The sequence below is a fragment of the Manacus vitellinus genome, unplaced genomic scaffold, assembly GCF_001715985.3.
Source record: "Manacus vitellinus isolate BGI_N305 unplaced genomic scaffold, ASM171598v3 scaffold_2_pilon, whole genome shotgun sequence".
NCBI lineage: Eukaryota > Metazoa > Chordata > Aves > Passeriformes > Pipridae > Manacus > Manacus vitellinus.
The window spans coordinates 17,514,422-17,534,297 of NW_021940208.1; the positions used below are offsets into that span (position 1 = coordinate 17,514,422).

The following is a 19,876-nucleotide window of genomic DNA, read 5'->3' on the forward strand; positions in this document are numbered from 1 at the left end:
GTACCAACCCAGTCATGGGATCTCCAAAATCCCAACCCAGATATGGAACAAATTACTCCACGGTTTCCCCCTAACTCAGAGAAAAATGTTTCTACTACAATAAAGAAATCACAAATACACAAAAGACAGAAAACAGAGCTTGGACACAACACAACCCTAAGTCTGCCTGTGCAGTAGGAATGGGAATGTACCCATACTTTGCCACTTCGTAACAAAAGCAGAACTTTCCATGTGACACCTCCTTGTCTGTCGAGGTAAGTTTTCTTGCATTGGGAAACCAGCCTAGCCAAGACATTTCATCCCACCTGCTTTTAGCGCTAGTTGGGGCTTTCTAAAGAAGAGGAAAATTGACTGAATCTTTCCAAGACATCTAGGTGCAGACGTGCAGAAGCACGGTGCTTTAGCTGATCAAAAGACAGTTCTGTACTGCACAAAAGAAGCTCCTCTGTTAGAGGTACTGAGCTGCCGTGTATGAGGTAAGTGGGTCACAAGAACAGGTCACAAGCAGAGTACAAAACCAGACTGGCTTAGAAGGCGGAGAGGGTCCCACGTCCCTGTACTGTGGGATACATGAGCATCACTTGCTGCTGCAGCTCAGTTGGCTTGTATGGCAGCTAGGCTTTGAACATAGGTGACTGAGGCATCCACAGCCACGTCCAAGCATTCACACAGTGCTCTCATGAAACACTTAATGTGAACAGGCAAAGAAAATGTGTGCCACCTTCTCTGAAATGCAGCATCTCTCTGCCTTTGCTATCACCAGCATGGGTGGCTTTATACAGTCTGCTTTATTCTATCAGAGGGCTACTGAGCTGGCTTGGTTCCACTCTGCACCTACAGCGCTGCTGGGTGGGCAGCTCACACAGAGTAGGCTCTGCTGCCACCATGGTGCTGACACTCACTGCTCTGGCACTCTCAGGCTCCCTGCTTTCTCCCCGGCAGCACAGTGTCACCTGTAAGTTCGTCAGGTACTTATCTGTCACTACAGATCTGAAAACAATCTCAATCTCCAATCTGACTCAGGGTGGCTTTTTCCGACAACAGAATAAAAATAATTAACTATTTTTTCTGCTGCTTCCACCTTCACGTGCCTGGATTGTATTGTGAAGTCTTCGCTCATTTGATGAAGGACTTCTTTACAACACACAAGCTCTTTCATCTTTTCCGCGATCAGAACAAGTCAGTGCACCTTTGCTATTTCAGTCTCTTTTAAACTGGGGTGAGCTGAACTTTCTATGCAAAGATTTAACCTCTCCTGAAATCCCCTGATCAGCATTTCCCTTGCTCGCTCTTTCATGTTTGAGGCATTATGAAACACTGGAAACTACACATTCTTTCATAAGGAAGTTAGTGAGAAAATTCAAATAACCAACTCAGTCCTAGGAGATGCGGGATCTCTTTCCAAGTTTGAAAGCTTCTTCCTAGTAGAAGTTTTGGTCTTGAAACTCTCCTGGTTAGCAGGCAGCTGATGATACAGCTTCTCTGGAGACTGATTATACTTCCAGCCCAGGGGCAAGTTGTAAAAAAGCCTGCCTGGCTCTGGGAGGTCTGAATCAGGTGCTAACATTGAACATCTGTTGGGGCCTCTGCTCCCCTCTCCCCCACCCTGCTTGCATGTGCTGGGCATTGGAGCATTCTCCATTTTAAAATTTGTGGCAACAAAAGGCCAATTTAAGAGAGAAAGCATTGCTGCCAGCATTATCCAAAAAACCCAGACTCTGCTTTAACTGCTCTCCATCCAGGACTTCAGTGAGTCCAACAGCACCATGACATGCTGAAGAGATCTGCATTGTATGGCAGAATTTGGAAACAGTTATCACCAAAGCACTCGTAGCCCCACTCAAGTAAGACAGACAGACTCTGTACGTACATTTATTACTTCATACAAGCAGACTGCATATTGTACAAAAATTAACAGTGCCACCCAAGAGGGCCTTCACAGGTGTTTAGAAAACATGTAAATACAGCTGTAAAACATTTTTTTAATGTAATTTAGGTACAATTACTGAAGCACCACTCACTGTGTGTATATATATATATATATGCATCCACATGTGTGCGCATGATCTCCCCACACAGATGCAGATCAAACACCTTGTCGCAGCAGGCTGTGATATGCTCACACATTGCTCTCTGAGGAATCCAACAGTCTTACACAAGGGTCTCCACCAATGGAACATGAACTGGACTTACACTGAATCACAGACTCATCCTCTGGGCCTTGAGCTGCTGCCACCACTGACTGCCCTTCTTCCTCAAGTTGCTCCTTGCTGTACCCCACTGCTGGTTCCCCTCGAGTTAATAACCCAGTCTCCAAGCCCACCTAGGTGAGTGTGCCAGCACGACTTGGTAAAGATGTAAGGGTCAGCACACAGGGCCAGATCCCTATCCTGAAAGGTTTGGCAGAGAAAGGATGGTCTTGGCCTTCAGGGGTGCCTGATCTAGCAGGACCCAAGTAATAGGTGTAATGCTAGAGCACAACCATCATAAACATCTACTGCCTGAAAAATTTCAATTTTCTGTTCAGCAGCTCTAAAAGATGAATGGACCCGTTAAGTAAAAACATATCTGGGGTAGAAACCAAGACCTTTAGAGAAAAAGACTGCAGCACCTGAATAATTCCTACTAAAGGGAATGCCCAGTACAGTGAATTTTGCTTAACAGCCAAGAGGGAAGTTTAATGCCTTAAGGTAGAAGGTTCATCAAAAAGCTAAAGACCAACATTTTTCCCAGGGGCTGTGCTTTCATCAGTAGGAAGGTCACTGCTGCTTGCAATGGGAAACTGAGCAAACCTGTATTTAGACCCTACTAAGCAGCAACTGCTGAATCCCAGCACTGCTCCTGGGCAGCTGAATAGGGTTGGTTACTGGCATTCATGTCTATTCCCTTCCACATCTTGATTGTGTGGACTAAACTCCTTGGGCAGCAATGGCCTCTCTAGTGAGAGACCCTGTAGTGCTAATCTGGCTTTGGCCACAGAAGATTTGTGTAGCTTTACTAATTTCTACTGCAGTAAAACAAACAAACAAAGAGTAATTGCTTCAGTCTACAGCTTCAGTAAGGAAGAAATGACAGACAACATCAATGCTTTCAAAGCTTTCTCTCTATAAAGGTCCAGTTATTCCTTGGGAGGAATCATAGAATCATAAAGGTTGGAAAAGACCTTTAAGATCATTGAGTCCAACCGTTAACCCAGCACTGACGTGCTCACCACTAAACCATGTCCCCAAGTGCCACATCTACAGGTTTTTTAAACACTTCCAGGGATGGTGATTCCACCACTTCCCTGAGCAAAATAGGTAAGTATTTAATCTAAGGCTTTTGCCTTAGTGGTTTACATGTCATCACCCAAGAGACCAGTGTGCTGAGTATATGATATTATTGGGAACTTCCAAGAACTAGCAAAAAGGCGCAAATAAAGATATACTCCCATTCAAGAGGAGGTGCTATCTGTTTCTTACTCCAGTTTGTCACATCTGTCTATGCCACTAGGAGTCTCAGCAGAGAGCTGAAGGGCAGAATACCTACCAAACTGCACAGCAATTCACATCCACCAAGATGCTTCAGGCCTACCTCACAAATTCACCAAAAATTTGAGAGCTTGCATATTTCTCCGTAAATTTGGTCGTTTGACCACTCCTTCACATTCCTACCACAGGAAACCTTCATATGTCAGACTTGCAGTCTGAGTCTGTGAAAAGCTCTTATAAGTCAGTGTAACAGGACTCTAGAGACAATTTCTCATGCTAGAATTTATAACTCAACTCTTCTAATCCCTGCACTTGTATGAGGGAAGGGAAAAAACAGACAAAAACATAAATGAGATCGTACAGATTATTTTCTAAATATTACTAGATCAGTAATATTTATACATTTTTTAAAAATCTTCATTAAAAAAATTAAAGCATGAACAGTTCTACAACATAAATAGGTAAAAGTTCCATTGCCTGGTAAAGGTAGGAAAGAGTTCATACCTAATCAGAAGTGGAAATTCACAGCCACGTGTTTTAAGGATAGTCGAGTTTTAAATACAGCCTTGAAATTAGTGTCTTTACTGTATTAAACTCTTAGTATTAAAATAATAATAATAACATTCACATTTAGATAACACAGACAAAGCATAGAATAATATACAAGCATGGAAGTGCAAGTTATAACCTAAGTCAAAGTGCCCACTGGTCAAACTTCAAAGTGTCTACTGGTCAAACAGGTTCAAACTGTGTTCAGAGATCAAGTATAAACCGGACTGAGAGCAATCAATGCCTTTTTCTTTTCCTCTTATTTCCACCAGAAGTCATCACAGGTAAAACCAATACAGTTTGAAGTGACATCAGTTCCAAACGGGTGTACAACAGAGGAGAGTCAAGCCCATGTCTTGATGGAAAACTTATCCTCATTTCCTCTGTGTAATACCAATTAATCCACAGGCTTTGCTCTGAATATCCAAGCACAGAAGGAGAGAATAGTAACTTGGATGCCACATTCAAGGGAGGCAGAAGCAGCTCAACAACAATGTAGCACTTAAGAGCAGGGGGTACAGCGAGCCCTTTTTTGTTTGTCTGGAGTCACATCCCCCAGGTGATTTATTGATTCCCGCCATGAAAGATGACTATGAGGAAGTTAAGTAACACTAATCCTCATTTGAAAAATCAAAAGATTACCCTCACAAGTATAATTTTTCCCTTCCTGTTTGTCTTATTTAACTATTTTAGAGATAAAATGTATTTTACAATATCAGCTCATTATTGTATTCATTCCCTTTAAAGGCAAATAGTTTAAAAGATCCTGTCACCAGAAGGGGGTGGGATGAGGGCAGAGGCAGACCTTTTATTAAACCTTTAAAAAGATTTCTAACTCATTTAGTGAGAACAACAAAAGCCATAAAACTCCAGCAAAGGAAAACTGTCACTGAGATTAAGCAGATCCAAACTCCGCCATCCATTTCTCATACTTCTCCAGGTCTGCAGCAGAAACAGATTTGGAGATTTTCTTCAGAGCCAGCTCAAAGTCCCCCTTGGTTACCGGCATCTGAAGCTCCTCTTTAGAAAGTGCACGAATCTCTTCTGGAGTCAAGCCATTAATACGTCGTCTCATTGCCATTAAAGATGCATCCCTGGAAATACAGGACAATGTATGGGAGCTAATTGCTAGCAGCATGTGCTGTAAGCCTATGAATTTTGATTGTATTCTCTTGCTAGAAACCACTGGCAGGAACACTTAAGACAGCATCTATTTACCACAGAAGATGTGGTTCACATCTTTCTTAGCTTCCATGTTCCCAGATCACTACATTAATTCAACATAAAGAATGCATTGGCACCAAAACCCATTTAACCATATGGTAAATGTGCAGAGATAATTAAAACTATAAAACTGAAAACCTCTTACAATGATTCATAGAGATGAAATTTTACAGCTTCAGAGCAGGAAAGGGCAGGGTGGGAGACAAACGGCACTCAAAGACTTTTTTTTTAAAGTAGTCTGAATTTTTACACCCCATTCCTTTCAGATTTCAACCTTCTCCCTGCAGTCAGCAAGTGTTCAGAGTGCAGCCCAGTTCGGTTGCCTGCTCATCCATAGCACCTGAATCTGTGAAGGGTGGAGCAGGAGGCATCAGACACAGCATCACCTGCCCTTGCAGTGCTGAGGCTGGTGGTGTCTGTGGCTTCTTGTGCTCTGCTTGCTCTGCGACTCCTCCCCAGCTCGGATGCTGCCAGTGCGGCTCACTGGCATGGAGAACACTGCTCATTTTCTCACACCACGGCCCACAGGCAGTCTGAAATTACATTTTCTCTTTCCCCAGGTTTTTCCCAGCAAGGGATAACACAGGCCTTAGGGAGAAAAGGTAATTTCATTACTACGTGACACACACCAAGTTTTCAAAACCAGGGAGTGATTTCACATTTTCAGAAAAGCAGCAGGGGAAGAAAAAAAAAATTCCCGAGCCATGGTGTTACTGGATTAGTTTTTCTTGAGAGGGCTCTTAAGGGACATAGACTTCCTTCTGATAATTTTTTTGAAATATCTATCCTTCAACAGAAAAGACTCATTTGTCAAAAATTAAATAAATTGTGGGAACAGGATTAAATACTAATGCTATAAACTATCTGTATCACCCTTACACCTAGAAGATTCAGGCAGTCACCAAGACCATGCTGCACTGATGGCTGTCCAAACATACAGCCCCAGAGAAGTATTCTGTGAAAGGAGCTTTTTACTTTACAAAATTCCAGCTCTTAAACCAATGGGATTTAAAAAAAATAAAAATCCAAACCTGTTTTGCACTACATTAACAAATGCAGACAACTACAGTAAATGCAGCCAACAGTAACATGGGATTTGCTCAGATAATTTTTTTCTCTTCAGATCCAAGAAAACCACATTTCACGGACTCGACGTGACAGTAATTCATGGTTCCAGTAAAAAGATTTGGGTCTCAAAACCAGACACTGTTAGCATGGCTTCAGTTGTAGCGAGTATTGCCTTTTATCATACAATGCAAATGATGACTTTCTATGCAGTTTTAGTTACAAATTAAGGGGAATGAGATACCTGCAAACATTAGTGATGTCAGCACCAGAATAGCCTTCAATTTTCTCAGCAATTTCTTCAAGGCTGATATCAGGATCCAGTTCTACTTCCCGAAGATTAATCTTAAGTAGTTCTGCTCTGCCTTTTGCTAGAACATAAAAATACTTGTTTGAAAACTTGCAAGAGTTACATTAAAAAAAGACATAAACACAATTTTTTCAGTGAAAAGTACAAACAAAAGAGTTCAATGTAAGAAAAGAAAAGAGAGAGAACAAGACATAGTAAAGTGTATAGTCAAATACAGTAAAGTATATTAAAACAGCATAGTCTAGAGATATTTGTCAAAGTCATATGTCATTAAAAATGTCTGTTATGTCTCAGGTGATAAAGCACTTGGTTACATACTACCCAGAGGCACAAAAGAACAATCCTACAAATGTCTGCTTCTTCTCACATCCCTTTGAATTCACTTGCTGTTCAAGGGTTTAATTGCATATTATTCACCCAGTTTCATTAGAACCACAATGATTCTATTAACAGAGCTTCAGACAGCAAAACTCCTTAACAATAAGCTGAACTTTAAGAATATGTTTAAGCACTTTACTCTGTTGGGACCCAAGAAAGCTGCTGAAGGTCAACAGAAGACAGATACATTAATACGGTAAACATATATTCATATATTTACAATACAAATATCCTGGTATCCCACTTTCACACCCGGACACAGTGTGCAGAAAGTGATAACCAGCTCTGTAAATAAGCATTTATGCAGCCAATTAACCATTTTTCTTGCAGAAGGCATGTGCATATGTGCATTTGGGTACATATGTTAAGCAGCCTAAGCTTATAAGAGGGAATTCACATTTGACAGCTTAGGCCTCAGTGTTACTCTGCACAAGGGTGGTAAAAGAAGAGGACGAATGGTTTCCTGGCTTTTACTGTACAGAAAAAATACGCTAGCTCAGCATCTTTATTCCCCAAGTGACCAATTTTTATGACCTAGAAAAAAAGGACAACCGCAACAGAAGAAGTAGCATTAGGAAAGGCTAAAAGTCTTAAGGAAATGTCCAATAAAAGACATTATGTTTTATTTATTGATGTCCCTAATTATTTTTTTGTTTATTTTGGGGCGAGGGAGGAATATAAAAGAAAACAGAAACCTTGTCTAAAGCTGCTGGGTTTGTGTGCTTTGCAGAACTGTCCAGAGCATAGAGTTATCCATCACATACAACTGACATTAACTATAAAATGGGGATTTATTATTTACAAAGCACAATATAGATATGGCATATCTGCATCAGAGAACATTCTTCTAGTCGTTGCTATGGGGCTAAGCAAGTCTTTGCAGTATTGTGATAATGAAACACTACAGAATATATACTTGCATAAAATTCCACAATATACAGGTGTATCTATGACATATCACTTTTTCAATTAAAATGCCTGAACATGTCAAATCACACAGCACAGTTATAAATGCATCATTCAGACTTGCCCAGAACAGCACAACATTCTTATTTACAGAATAGAATGCAACAGAACCTAAGATTGGAAATAAAACCAGATCACATCTCCTATGTTGTCCAGGGTATGATACACTGTGTCAAAAAACAATCTGGTTTAATTAGAAACAAGAGAAAGAGCTGACAGGATTTTAAACTTATTGGTCATAAAGACAGGCATCCTGTTAGGAGCTCTTACTGCCTGTAAGCTGCAAAGACAAGCTCTACAACTATTAAGTGTCCTTAGACCTGCAAAACTCAATCAGAACCACTGTCACTACCAACAGGCATCTTGTTATCTTGAGTGCTCATGCAGGGAGATGAGGCATTCACTGTACCAAGAAGAAAAGAAGCTATGCAAACTTCAAGTGATAGGAATCTCAAAATTAATAGGACACGTGAATGACAGCTAGGAAAGACAATACAAGCCGAGACGTCTTAGGGCAGGAAAGCAGCCAGCCTGCTGCATTCTGAGTGACTCAAAGCACAGTAATAAAGGTGAGCAAGCAGTGATTTGCAATGAACTAAGCCTGTAAGTGAAAATTCATGGATCCACTTCTTCGCATTTGTCTGCAAGGGCACGGAGTGCATTTGCAATATTTGTGAACATGTCCAAAGGCTGCCTTTGATGATCACTCAAGTACTGACTGTTAAACATTAAAATAATTCCAGGCTCATTAAAACTAATGCTTTTTCAAAATATAAGAACCCAACAATGACATGCAATGAAATGCCACAGCTCTTTGCTTTTAAGCCCCCAAGTAAGTAGTATTTTTTCCTTTCTCTCACTCTCTTTAAAAATAAAGGAACCCAGACAAATGATTATCCCCTGAATTTCACTGCTCATCACAAAGCCATCAAGACTCCTCACAAACCCATCAGTCCTGCAGTAATCCTAAATTTGTCTTGCAAAGACCATTTGAAAGGAAAATGGTCATATCAAACATACCTGTGGGCAAAGGTATATAAATCCTCTTCTCCAGTCTCCGTCGGAGAGCTTCGTCGATATCCCAGGGAAAATTTGTAGCAGATAATACCATAACCATCTTGGAAGGGTCATCATTTTCCAGAGCACCACCTACCCCTGAAAGGTCAGAACGATTTCACTCCAAAGCTCTTATTGATTGAGATGTTTGCTGAGAAACACTGCACAAACATTGTATAAGCCTCCACAAAGCTAAGCAACAGCTCCATATAGTCCTAGTGTCCCTGTCCAGACTTCCTAGTGTTCCTTCCCAAACTTCCCATAGCTTAGGTGACACAAGACCGTCATTATCACAGAGAGAAGGACACTTCATTCTTCTGCTGAGTCACGGGAGGGTTTTCTTTGTCATTACTAATAACACAGCCATATGTGAGTGTAGCCCTGTTAGTCCCACTGACAGCGCTATCTCTGTCAAACCTGGTTATAGAAGAAATAGGAATCACTACTCAGCTTACCAAATGAGGACTGCAAAGAAATTACCACTTTGGGGCATAAAGTTTCTTACCCTGAGGTTACCAAAATGAACATGCACATTTGAGAACATTTTAAATAGTAGTTAAACAATAGCTGCAATATAAAGGTGGTTATCAAACCTCTTCACCATACAGTATTCCTCAGATGGTCATCCCTGTTGTGTGCACCTGCATAAAACAGGTATTAAATCTGACTTAAGAGGGTCATATTAGCTGCCACCACAGAATACAGCAAAATCAGATCTCACTATGGGATTCCACAGTTGGAGGCTCTAGCAAAAGGAAGAAATTTGTTTAAATTGAATACAAATAAAGTCCCTGCATTAACCTGCACAAATCTCCATTATCTGCTTCTCCTAGAGTCTCTCTTTAATATGAGTTTTCAATTCACCATTAAAATAGCCATTTTAGAAAAAATAAAAGCATAACACCCTTCTCTGTTATCTGCCTTTGAACACTCCAAAAATTCACTGGTCTCAAGTTCTGCCTTATTTTTCCCCTATCCATTAAGCTAGGTTTTCCAGATAGCTCAAGTTCTTACATTCCCACCTGTAAAGAAACAGCACCCCAGCCCCAAACCTGGATGTAAGGACTTGTTACCGTCCATTTGCACAAGCAGCTCTGACTTGACTCTGCGACTGGCCTCGTGTTCGTCGGACGTGCCTCTGCGGCTGCAGATGGAATCTATCTCATCAATGAAGATTGTTGTTGGAGCATAAAACCGTGCCTTTGTTCAAATGAAAACATCACCATTAAGGCTGCAGCAGCAAGCACAGGCCCTTATCAGACCACAACCCAGTCCCACTACACATACTACATACATATCTTCCCTGTCTATCACAAGAAAAGAATTCAAGATACTGATTTACAAATTATCTGTCATATGCTGAAGTTTATACACCTTAAATTGTACTCTCTGGGTCAGGGGTCTTGCAGTGTTGGTTGGCTTTCCTCAGCAAATAGTTTTGCAAAAAGGAAAAGGAACATGATCACAAAACAGGCAGTTTTCATGTCCACGTTTTGTGCTGGTGAAGGGTAAGAATAAGAGACAGAAGGGGGTTCAGCTGATCTCAAAAGAGGTTTTAATTGAGAGTATTACAGAAGTGCAGTGAGGATCCCAAAGAGGTGAATGACTCTTCAGTATAGGTCCACATGGGCATGTCCTTCACATACCCCACTGCCCCCTTAGCTTCACTGAGAGCCTTCTGACCATCATTCAGAACAGAAAGGGAACTAAAACATGTATTGCTTCTAAAATAACAGTTCCAAATCCCTTCTAATTTCAAATCTACTTTCTGTAGGATTTTTATCCCATCACTGAATAAGTACTGAATTTCTGTCAAGGTCGCAACTCTATATTTAGTCTGGAAAACACGATCCTCAACATGGGTGATGAACCACTTCCTTCTTAATCCTCAACAACATACCATTTGTGGAATCACTGAGATTGTGTTTTCCTAATTGGTTGATGGGGTGTCAGTTCAATGAACTCCATGCTTCCAACATGCTACTGGAAGGGCAGGAAACCAAGAGTGATGTCCCTTCTCACCTTAGTGATCCCCAGATCACATCATCGAGGACATACCATTTCAAACAAGAGGCGGACCAGCTTCTCAGACTCGCCTCTGTATTTAGATGTCAGTGTAGAGGAAGACACATTGAAGAATGTCGTTCCACATTCTGTAGCAACAGCTTTTGCTAGCATTGTTTTGCCAGTGCCAGGAGGACCAACCATCAGCACACCCTGAGAGGTGAGATCAAAGGTAATGAAAAACAAATAGAGGAACTTTGCTGTTGGTACACTACACTACTACATCTCAATATCTAAGCCAAGTTCTGGATTTGAATTGTTTAATATTAAAATCATCATCAGTGGAAGACAAAAGGCAAGAATCCCGCTTTCAAGAACAGTGTGGAAATGTTCTGTCACTTCTTACCACTTCACTGGAGTCAGAACCACAAAACCCAGTAATTGTTGATGCACCTGGCACCTAGGAAGCAGACAAGAGATTTACAGCCTTGCTCTGAATCAGACAGAGCCTGGACTTGAACTTAGGCCTTTCCCAGCTCATGAGGGAGTTGCACAGACAGATGAAGACAGTAAATTCTTTTTCTGGAACAAAGGTCTCTTCATGAAGAAAACTTCACAGAAATCAAATACTTTTGCAATAAGTTGTGTTCTCTCAGTTGAGCATTTTTCTGCAGAAAAAAAAATTTTCCCCAAAAATCCTGACAATGAATCTGGTTGATTTTTATATTTAAGTATGCACAAGAGCATTTACTGAATACAACAGTTTGTTATCTTGTTTAATCTCCCCATCTCAGTACTCCTACGGCCATACTACTGCATCTTAGCAATTCCTGGATTAAACACCATCCTCATCATGCTGTTGGATGACTGGATTGCACTGCTATTTCTATTTTACAGATAAGCAACTGTGGCTCATGTGGACTATCGCTCAGTCCCACAAAAGCCTAATATGAACTTCAGTGATTATTCAGAAAGCTTTAAACTAGAAAACTGAACTCCAGTTGTTAAGTCCCAGGTTGGTATCCATGTCCTCAGACTGTCATTCCATCTGTGGTCTCTGAAAGAGAAAGGAGCACACATCTCTGCAGCTCAGCACATTTACCCATCATTACATAAGCAGGTTTTTGGCTAGACACAGTGCTCTCAGAACCCATGTTAAGACTGTAGCACTGAGATGGGTTAGTCACTCTTGATAATATTTCTAAATACAGCCATATTTATGGGTAGTCTTTCCAACAACCAGCAGTGCTTGAGAAGGACAACACACAGTTCTATGTCTGCACAGCATTAGAATAGGGCACTGTGATTTTAAGTAAATCAGTGAAAATATTGTGCTCAGGCAGCTTGGTTGTTTTTTTTTCCCTCTGAACTGCAAGACCTTATTACAAGTTAACAAGAGTTTCCTAAAATTGTACTGTATTGCAAGGGTAATCAAATTAGCTAGAGTTAGAATTGCACATCATAATGTGCTTTGCAATTAATAACTTACATAAAATGCCACAGCAATAAAATATCTGTTAAATGCAAGCCATATAGCAAATTAGGTTTCATCTGTTCCTCACAAAAACTTACTTCAAAAAGCACAAAGAATAACATGGAAGAGATCTATAAAAACAAATCAACCGGGAATGCAATTATTCAAAAATGTACTATTCAAAAGCAATAGCCTCTCTGTACTCCATTTTCCATTAACTGTTAATACCTTTATTGCCATTTAACACTTAGCTAATGCAAGTTCAACATGCATTCATCAGTAAATTAAGTTAGGAATGTTCACACACCATCTATACAGCTAACAGTCCAGTGCCATTCCTCAGGCTGCCCAAGGTTTCCTAAGGTCCAGAGCAGCAAGCATAAAAAGTAAATGGACACTTTTCCTCCTTGTGAACATTCAGACACTCAGATTTGAGATGCTGCACAGTTATACTGACATTATAATAATATTGCAAATACAACCTTTAGTGAGTGGGTGAAAATAACTCAGCCTATGATATGCAAGTCAGAGATGACTTACTGTTCTCTCTGAGTTTCAAATGTGTTTTAATATTTTAAAACAAGCTTCACCTCAATTCAAACCACACTCAACCCACGTGTTTGACAAACTGTGTTTACTGCAGGACCTGGTGTACAGAGGACTAAGGACGCTTTTTGGATATTGCTTCAGTCCTCCATTATTACAGAAGGTCAAATTCTGGCTTCAGTTACACATGCTGTTCACTGCCAAAATTGAAGCCCGTCGCTTTGCACCTCCTGTGTAAGTATTACAGGGAGCGTTACCTTGCACGAGATACTGGTGGCATTACATATGTGCGTAACACAGGTGCAAAGCAGCCACACCAAGTGTAAAGCCAGGGGAAAATCAAGCTCCCTGGGGATAGAGACAATAGAAATATCGGTTAAAAAAAAAATAAAAGAACTCGAGTTCTCAGCAAAACAAGACATGCATGGCTGCAAACAGAAACGCATAGGATCAAGTTGCTCGTTCTCTCTGCAAACTAGGAGGCTGCCACTTACTCACTATTTAAAATCCTTGACAAACACAAAGACTTCTTTATTCTTCCTCTAAGGCTCTGTTAATCCAAAGTATTCCAATAAGAAGCTGAAATGCACCGCAGGGAGTAAGTGTTTTGATGAAATCACTGCAGGGTTACTTCTTGTTGTTGTAACAATCACTAGCAGAGCAGTGGGAAGCACAGCGAGCAACCAGGCTTTCTTGGCTCCAAACAGTTCGAAGAAAAAGAAAGAGCAAACCCATGGACACTCAGAAGCCCATGGCTACAACTACACAGCACCTGTGTTGAACCAGGGAAGACAGCTGGCTCCTTCAGACAGGCATCGTCCTCTGAATACACGCACAAACTGTGAGGGCTGTCTTGGGAATTGTTCTCAGGAGAGTCTGAACATCCAAAACCAGCTTTGGCTGCCTTTTTCCCCTGAATTATTGTCCTGAATTCCTAGGCTCAACAAATGCCTGCTGCTACACTGATTACTGCAAGAAACAGCCTTCACTTCAATACTTCTCATCCTTCTAGCACAGTCAGAGATCAACGGTAGGGAAAATGCATGCTGTTCTCTGTGAAAAATAAATTCATGAGAGTTACAGCTTCACAAGTCACCAGGGAAAAGGCTAACAGTGAAGATTCTTCATGGACTTGTCAGAAATAAATTTGCATTTCAGACTGAAGAGAGAAAATAATCTTAGATTTTTTTTCCATGTCTACAATCACCTGGTTTTCAGAGGTGACACTGCTCAGTAGGAAAAGATAATCTCACACAGAAATAGAGATTGTAACTCTTTAAAAGACCAGGCTGTTGTTCCTTTATCCACTGCCACAATACCTGAAGACAAGGTCAGTGGCACTTTTCACATTTCCTGCAGTTTGCTGAGATACCTGCCTTAAAGACAGGTGGCCACTACATCCTCTAAGCATGCTAAGAGGTGGAAAAAAAAGCATAGCAGCTCTTCTTTCCCCTAAAAGGTTTTGAAGAGTGGACAGATGGGGCACCCAAAGTCTATAATAAGGGTATGGATCAACTTTCTCTAAGTCAAGAAGAAAAGAGAGAGATTCAACCACTCAAAATATACTAAAATCTCACCCTACACGTGTAATACACAATACCTAGGCTCTGCCCAAAATGATAGCCCAGTTAACCCACAGGTTAACCTCAAGGCCACTGGTACTGACCACAAGCACTCTAAATTCCAAAGGTCCTATAGCCTGGGGCTAGGTTTGCACTGACTCTAGGTTTGGGTTCCCTCCCTGCAAGTCACTAAAACCTCCATGAACAGCCCTCAAGCAGCAATGTCCCAGCTCCTACTGAGTCTGAGATAAGTATAAGCCAAGGAAGCACACAGACCAATCAGGAAAAGACAGGAGAAGTGTTAGTAAATGCTGCTGAACCAGCATAGGAAACCACAGAAACTACTCACACACATAGCATTCCCTACACACGCCGCTGCCTTGCAGACTCTGAATAACAATTTGCAACAGTCTCTTTTCCCCAGTAATCCTTCTCAGTAACCAAAAAGGTCTTGAGTGGTGACTAGTTATTCTCCAAACAAGTGTCAATCCATCTCACATCAGAAGCAAGCTAATTTTGTTTGCTCTTTACAGAAATGCTCAGCAGCCTCCTCCCTCCTCTTCCATTTTATCTCTAAGCAAGGCGGAGACTGAGCTCACTTGTGGTCCACCAGCCTAGACCAGTTCAGTCCTATATCCTTCCTGTTGCCCGATTTGTAACTCATTCTCCTCCTCTGACTTTCTCTCCAGCAGCAACTATGCTCAGCTGCAAATGCAACTGCAAAGCTAAAGCAACAGATTATCCCCTTCTTTCTTTCCTTCTTTGAACCATCCAGCCTTGTAGTTTGCAGTCTGATCAAGAGATACTTGGCACATTTGGAACAAAACAGTCCAAGGACTGAGTTCTTCTCGGAAGTGGTAACAGCTGGTCACCATAATCCTATGTAGAGCTGTCTATTAAGCATTTCTGCTTCAGTCAATATGCCCTACATGCTCACACATACGGGTCGACATATAGAAAGTATTATAACGTCAACAAGCTATAACTGAGTAAACACAGAAAAAAATATTGTTTACTGTAAGGGCTACATACATTTCCAGGTGTTTCTTTCAGTGCATTTTACACAAATCATTATGAGACAATTTACTGAACAAATTCTTGATCTTTCCCGTTTACCTTTTTAGCCTTCTGTTACAGGCATCCACAAGTTACAGCAGCAGACACACATAGCAACAGCTTGCCATTTACTAAAACATCTAATAAATTCCCACCTTCCAAGGTCTTCTGATCCCTTTGAAAAAATCAGGCATCCACATTGGAAGAACAACAGCTTCTCTTAACAATTTCTTGGCTTCTTCCAAATCTGCTATGTCATCCCTGTGCAAAATGAAGAAGCTTGTATAAGATTCCCACGCAACAATATTTCTTCTATTTTTATACAAGAGAAATAGAAAAGCTTTTCACTTAGTACCATCTCTTTCAGCATGCAACTTAGGCCTCATGAGAGCACTCCTATAGTACTGCGACCTAAAATTGAATCTACTTTTGGAAGACAGGAAAAAAATTTTTTTCAACTCAAGTTACCCAGAGTTGCTTAATTAAAAATTGTTTTGGATAATGGGAACTCCAAAGCAGTATCTTTAAAGACCTCTGGAGCATATGTTCATTTCAACAGTACCTGTAATGAATGTACTGCATATATTATCAATTAGCAACAAAATCTTAATTAATTAATTAAATTAATTAACTGTTTAAGTAAAAGACCTTGTTTTGCCTATCTTTAGAAGACTATGTTGTCTCCCTGTTGTAAGAGTTAAAAGATGGCTATTTTCTCTCATTTTCCATACTAGCAAACCCACTTGAATCGAGAAAATCCTCATACCAATGAATGCTTGGATTCCTTGATACAATGTCTCTTTCAAGAGCTTCGATCAGGTCTTTGTCATAACCTGCTCCATCAAATTTTGGAATTTCCCCATCACCAAATTCCTGGGATATTTTCTTTCCCTAGAAGTGAAAGTCATACAGAGGAATACATTATTCTTTCAACATATCCTTTACTAGCAAGACTGTCTAGTTCATTTCTGTAGAAGCCACAGGAAAATATCAAGCTTTAGCACTAGGATAACCCTGCTTGAGAAGGGAGGTTGGACCAGATGACCTGCTGTGGTCCCTTCGACCTGCCCCATTCTGTGATTCTGTGAACACAGCTATCTCAGCACCACTATGGCCAGCAAAACCAATGGGTTCACAACCTCTGCTCTGCAAAGAGTCCCCAGACACCTGTGGTTGCTACCACCACAACAGCATCATGTTTCTTTCATAGATACAGCTCATAGTGACAAAACCCCATCAGACCTCATTACATATCATGGTGGGTAGGTTTGTTGGTTTTAAAGCACAAACCAGACTCTCTTAATGGTGCTAAACCACTCTTCAGACAACTGACACACTTCCCAGCCAGTCGAAGGCATGAATGCAGGAACAGCCTCACAATGGTGGCTGTGGCACGACTTAATGCTACGTTAATTCCTAGCTGAAGACCAGAGCATCCAAAGTATATTTTGACGATGCTGCACTTGCCACATTACCTGCCAGAGTTAAAAAACTGGCATGATCATCACTCTTCATCACTGAAAAGGAACATGGAAACTTTAACACCCATTGTCTTCGACAGAGGAAAACAGATTCAGTCCCCTCACTTCATTAAAACCCTGCCCAGCAATATCTCCTTTCCTCAGCTACAAACTATCTATGTCTTGCCTCTCAATTGCAGGCCAGCTCCATAAACAGTTAAAATGCTTTTCAAAAGGTCATTTTTACTTAAGGGCTGCTCCAAAAGCCCTAAAGAAGCTCCCAAGTCACTTCTTACACTAATTTCTGCAGCATGCTCATTCAGTGACCAAGTCACACTTTGTGTCTGCCCCAAATGGCCCAGAGTTCCTGGTTAATATTTCCACTGTGCTGCTAAGCTTATGGAGGTGAAGTAACATTTTCCCTTTGAAGCATTAGGGCTCATGCTCCTCCTCCCTCAGTTCCAAAGATAATCGCTTTCCCATCCCAGCTCAAGGCAGTGTTCGGGGTGCCTGAAAAGCAGCTGTGCTGTTTTAACGAAGGGGGCTGAGGAGAGAGCTACTTTAGGACTCTTAACTCAGCTTCTAAACACTATCAGCAGCAAGTTAAAGAATCCCAGCTGGCTGGACAAAAGCATCCTAGGCGAAGGAGGGCTGAGAGGCAGCTGGAGACACACAAATAACCTTGCAGTGGAAAAATAAAAAGGTTAGCGATTATATCCCTCCCAGTTGCCGTTTGCCCATGATGACTGTGAGGGAGTAGTTTATCTTCCCACTATTTTTATTTCTTGCTTCCAAGTGAACTCTTGTTGTTGTTCAGTACTCCTAGATCAGCTTTTTGCAATGGAAACAAAGTTGTGTTTAAACAAAAAGCTCATGTAAAAAATGTAATGGTCGGGTGTAAAAAGGAAATGGAGAGAGAAGCCCTGTAGAGTTTGCAAGATTTAAGGAGAGATAAAATGGAATTTAAGTGTAACCATTAAAAAAAAAGAAAGGGTAAAAAACAGGACAATGAAATTAAAGGTATTTGCTGTCTGTTACATACTTCTCTTGCTCTGCAATGGACTGGTTTTCCTAGCAGAATTTTTTTGCACATCAAAAAACAATTGCCTGTTTTGGTCGTTTGGGGTTTTTTTCCCCCGGGTGAGCCGCGTTAGGGCAGGATTTACAGAGCCGAGCAGGCAGGGCGCTGGCTGCAGCACAGCCCACCGGGGTGGAGGCAGCATCTCAAGTCCCCGAGCCCGCGCCCGGGTCCCGGCCGGCAGATCGCGCCCCGCGCCTTCGCTGGGCCGGTGACGCAGCTCGGGCAGCGGAATAAAACAGGAATAAAAGGGGAAGGCCGGCCCGGGGCCAGGAGGCGCTGGCAGTCCCGGCGCAGCCGCGGGGCGGCAGCACGGCCCCGATCCCAGTCCGGCCCCGGCCCGATGCCAGTCCCAGCCCCTCCGCGTCCCATCCCCGCACCCCGCTGCCCGCTCCCGGCGGACGCGCTGCTCCAGAGACCGCTGTTTTTCCTGCCCTTGCGGCATGTCTCGCCAGCGGAGGGCGGGAGAAGGGCGGCCAGCGGGGAGAAGTGCTCTCAGCATCACCTCGGCTGTCATTGTAGTGACACTGGTTCCTTTTTTTCTTTTTCCCAGTTCCGGAATTAAACCAAGATTTAAAGTCATTGCAGTTTTCACGTGTAATAAGATTATTAATGCTGGTCCCAAATCCGTCCAATCTGCAATCCCCAGTCAGCAGGTAAGTGAGCACAGGCTAGAAATAATGATTTTTAAAAAAATGTCACCTGAATCCAGGCAGCAGGAGTAAGCATAATTTTTTCAGTCGTATCCTCATCTCTTCTTCTGGTATTACTTTCCCAAAACAGCTTTAAATAAAGTTGCTGTGATGGCTTCTCTCTAACAAGGTATGCCAACAGACAGGTATACAGACCTGCAAAAGACTACTCCCATCCAACCCCTTGGCAATTACCCCATCACGTAATCTCAGGCAACCAATTCTGTCTTAAACATATTTAGAAATTTGCTGGGCTTTCCATCAGGAAGAGCTATCAGCCCTGCACTAACCCACTGGAACAAAAACCTTATTTCCAAAATTGATGTTATTTCTACTCTTGTACTAAGTTTGTGCATTAGTTTCAGCAGATCTCTCCTCAGTGTGTCCACCACCTTGAAATACTTGCATCACGGGTGCATGTGCTCTCCCTTAATTTACTAAACCAAATAAGTCTCATTTTGGAACATGAGCTGAACACAATTACCTGTTCACTTTGGCAACCCTTTATTTCTTCTTCCTTCCAACATTAACACATCTTTCTTGAGCATGGCTGTACACAACATACTCCAGCTGTTGTCTCACCAGAGCCTCCTATAATGTCATGGGTACCTCTTCTCTCTGTTAGTAACACCTCAACAAACTGGGCCTAGGATTTTGTTTACATTCGTATCCATAGCAATATTATACTACACCCTTACAGTCAACCTCAGACAGATCAAACACATAGGAAAACTCTGATGTTATTTGCAATGACCAGCACTGGGCCCTGAAGATGTCTTGCTTTCCTGCAGGTTCTTCCCACTACACACAAATGCCGAACAACTGCCAGATGCACTGTCCACTGCTTGCTGCCAAAGCCAAAGGTGGCACCTGGCTGTTCCTCGCTCCAGCAGCCAGCCCTTCCCATCACCACAGGAAAAGGTGATGTGCCAAACGGAGGTTCAGCCTGATCCAATTTCTGCTGATATATCCAAATCTTTCTTCTC

The 19,876-nt window shown here is 41.7% G+C and overlaps 1 protein-coding gene across 1 annotated transcript in view; it reads right to left on the minus strand.

Annotated features, from left to right (window-relative positions):
- Positions 1–1,880: 1,880 nt before the first annotated feature.
- Positions 1,881–19,876, minus strand: part of KATNAL1 (katanin catalytic subunit A1 like 1) — a 37,214-nt gene continuing 19,218 nt past the window's right edge. The window contains exons 7-13 of the mRNA XM_018071342.3: positions 16,427–16,551; positions 15,816–15,921; positions 11,077–11,235; positions 10,092–10,218; positions 8,983–9,117; positions 6,553–6,679; positions 1,881–5,113 (exon numbers count right to left, since the gene is read on the minus strand). Coding sequence (XP_017926831.1) covers positions 4,915–5,113; positions 6,553–6,679; positions 8,983–9,117; positions 10,092–10,218; positions 11,077–11,235; positions 15,816–15,921; positions 16,427–16,551 — 978 coding nt within the window. The 3' untranslated portion in view covers positions 1,881–4,914. The remainder of the gene's footprint in view (positions 5,114–6,552; positions 6,680–8,982; positions 9,118–10,091; positions 10,219–11,076; positions 11,236–15,815; positions 15,922–16,426; positions 16,552–19,876) is intronic.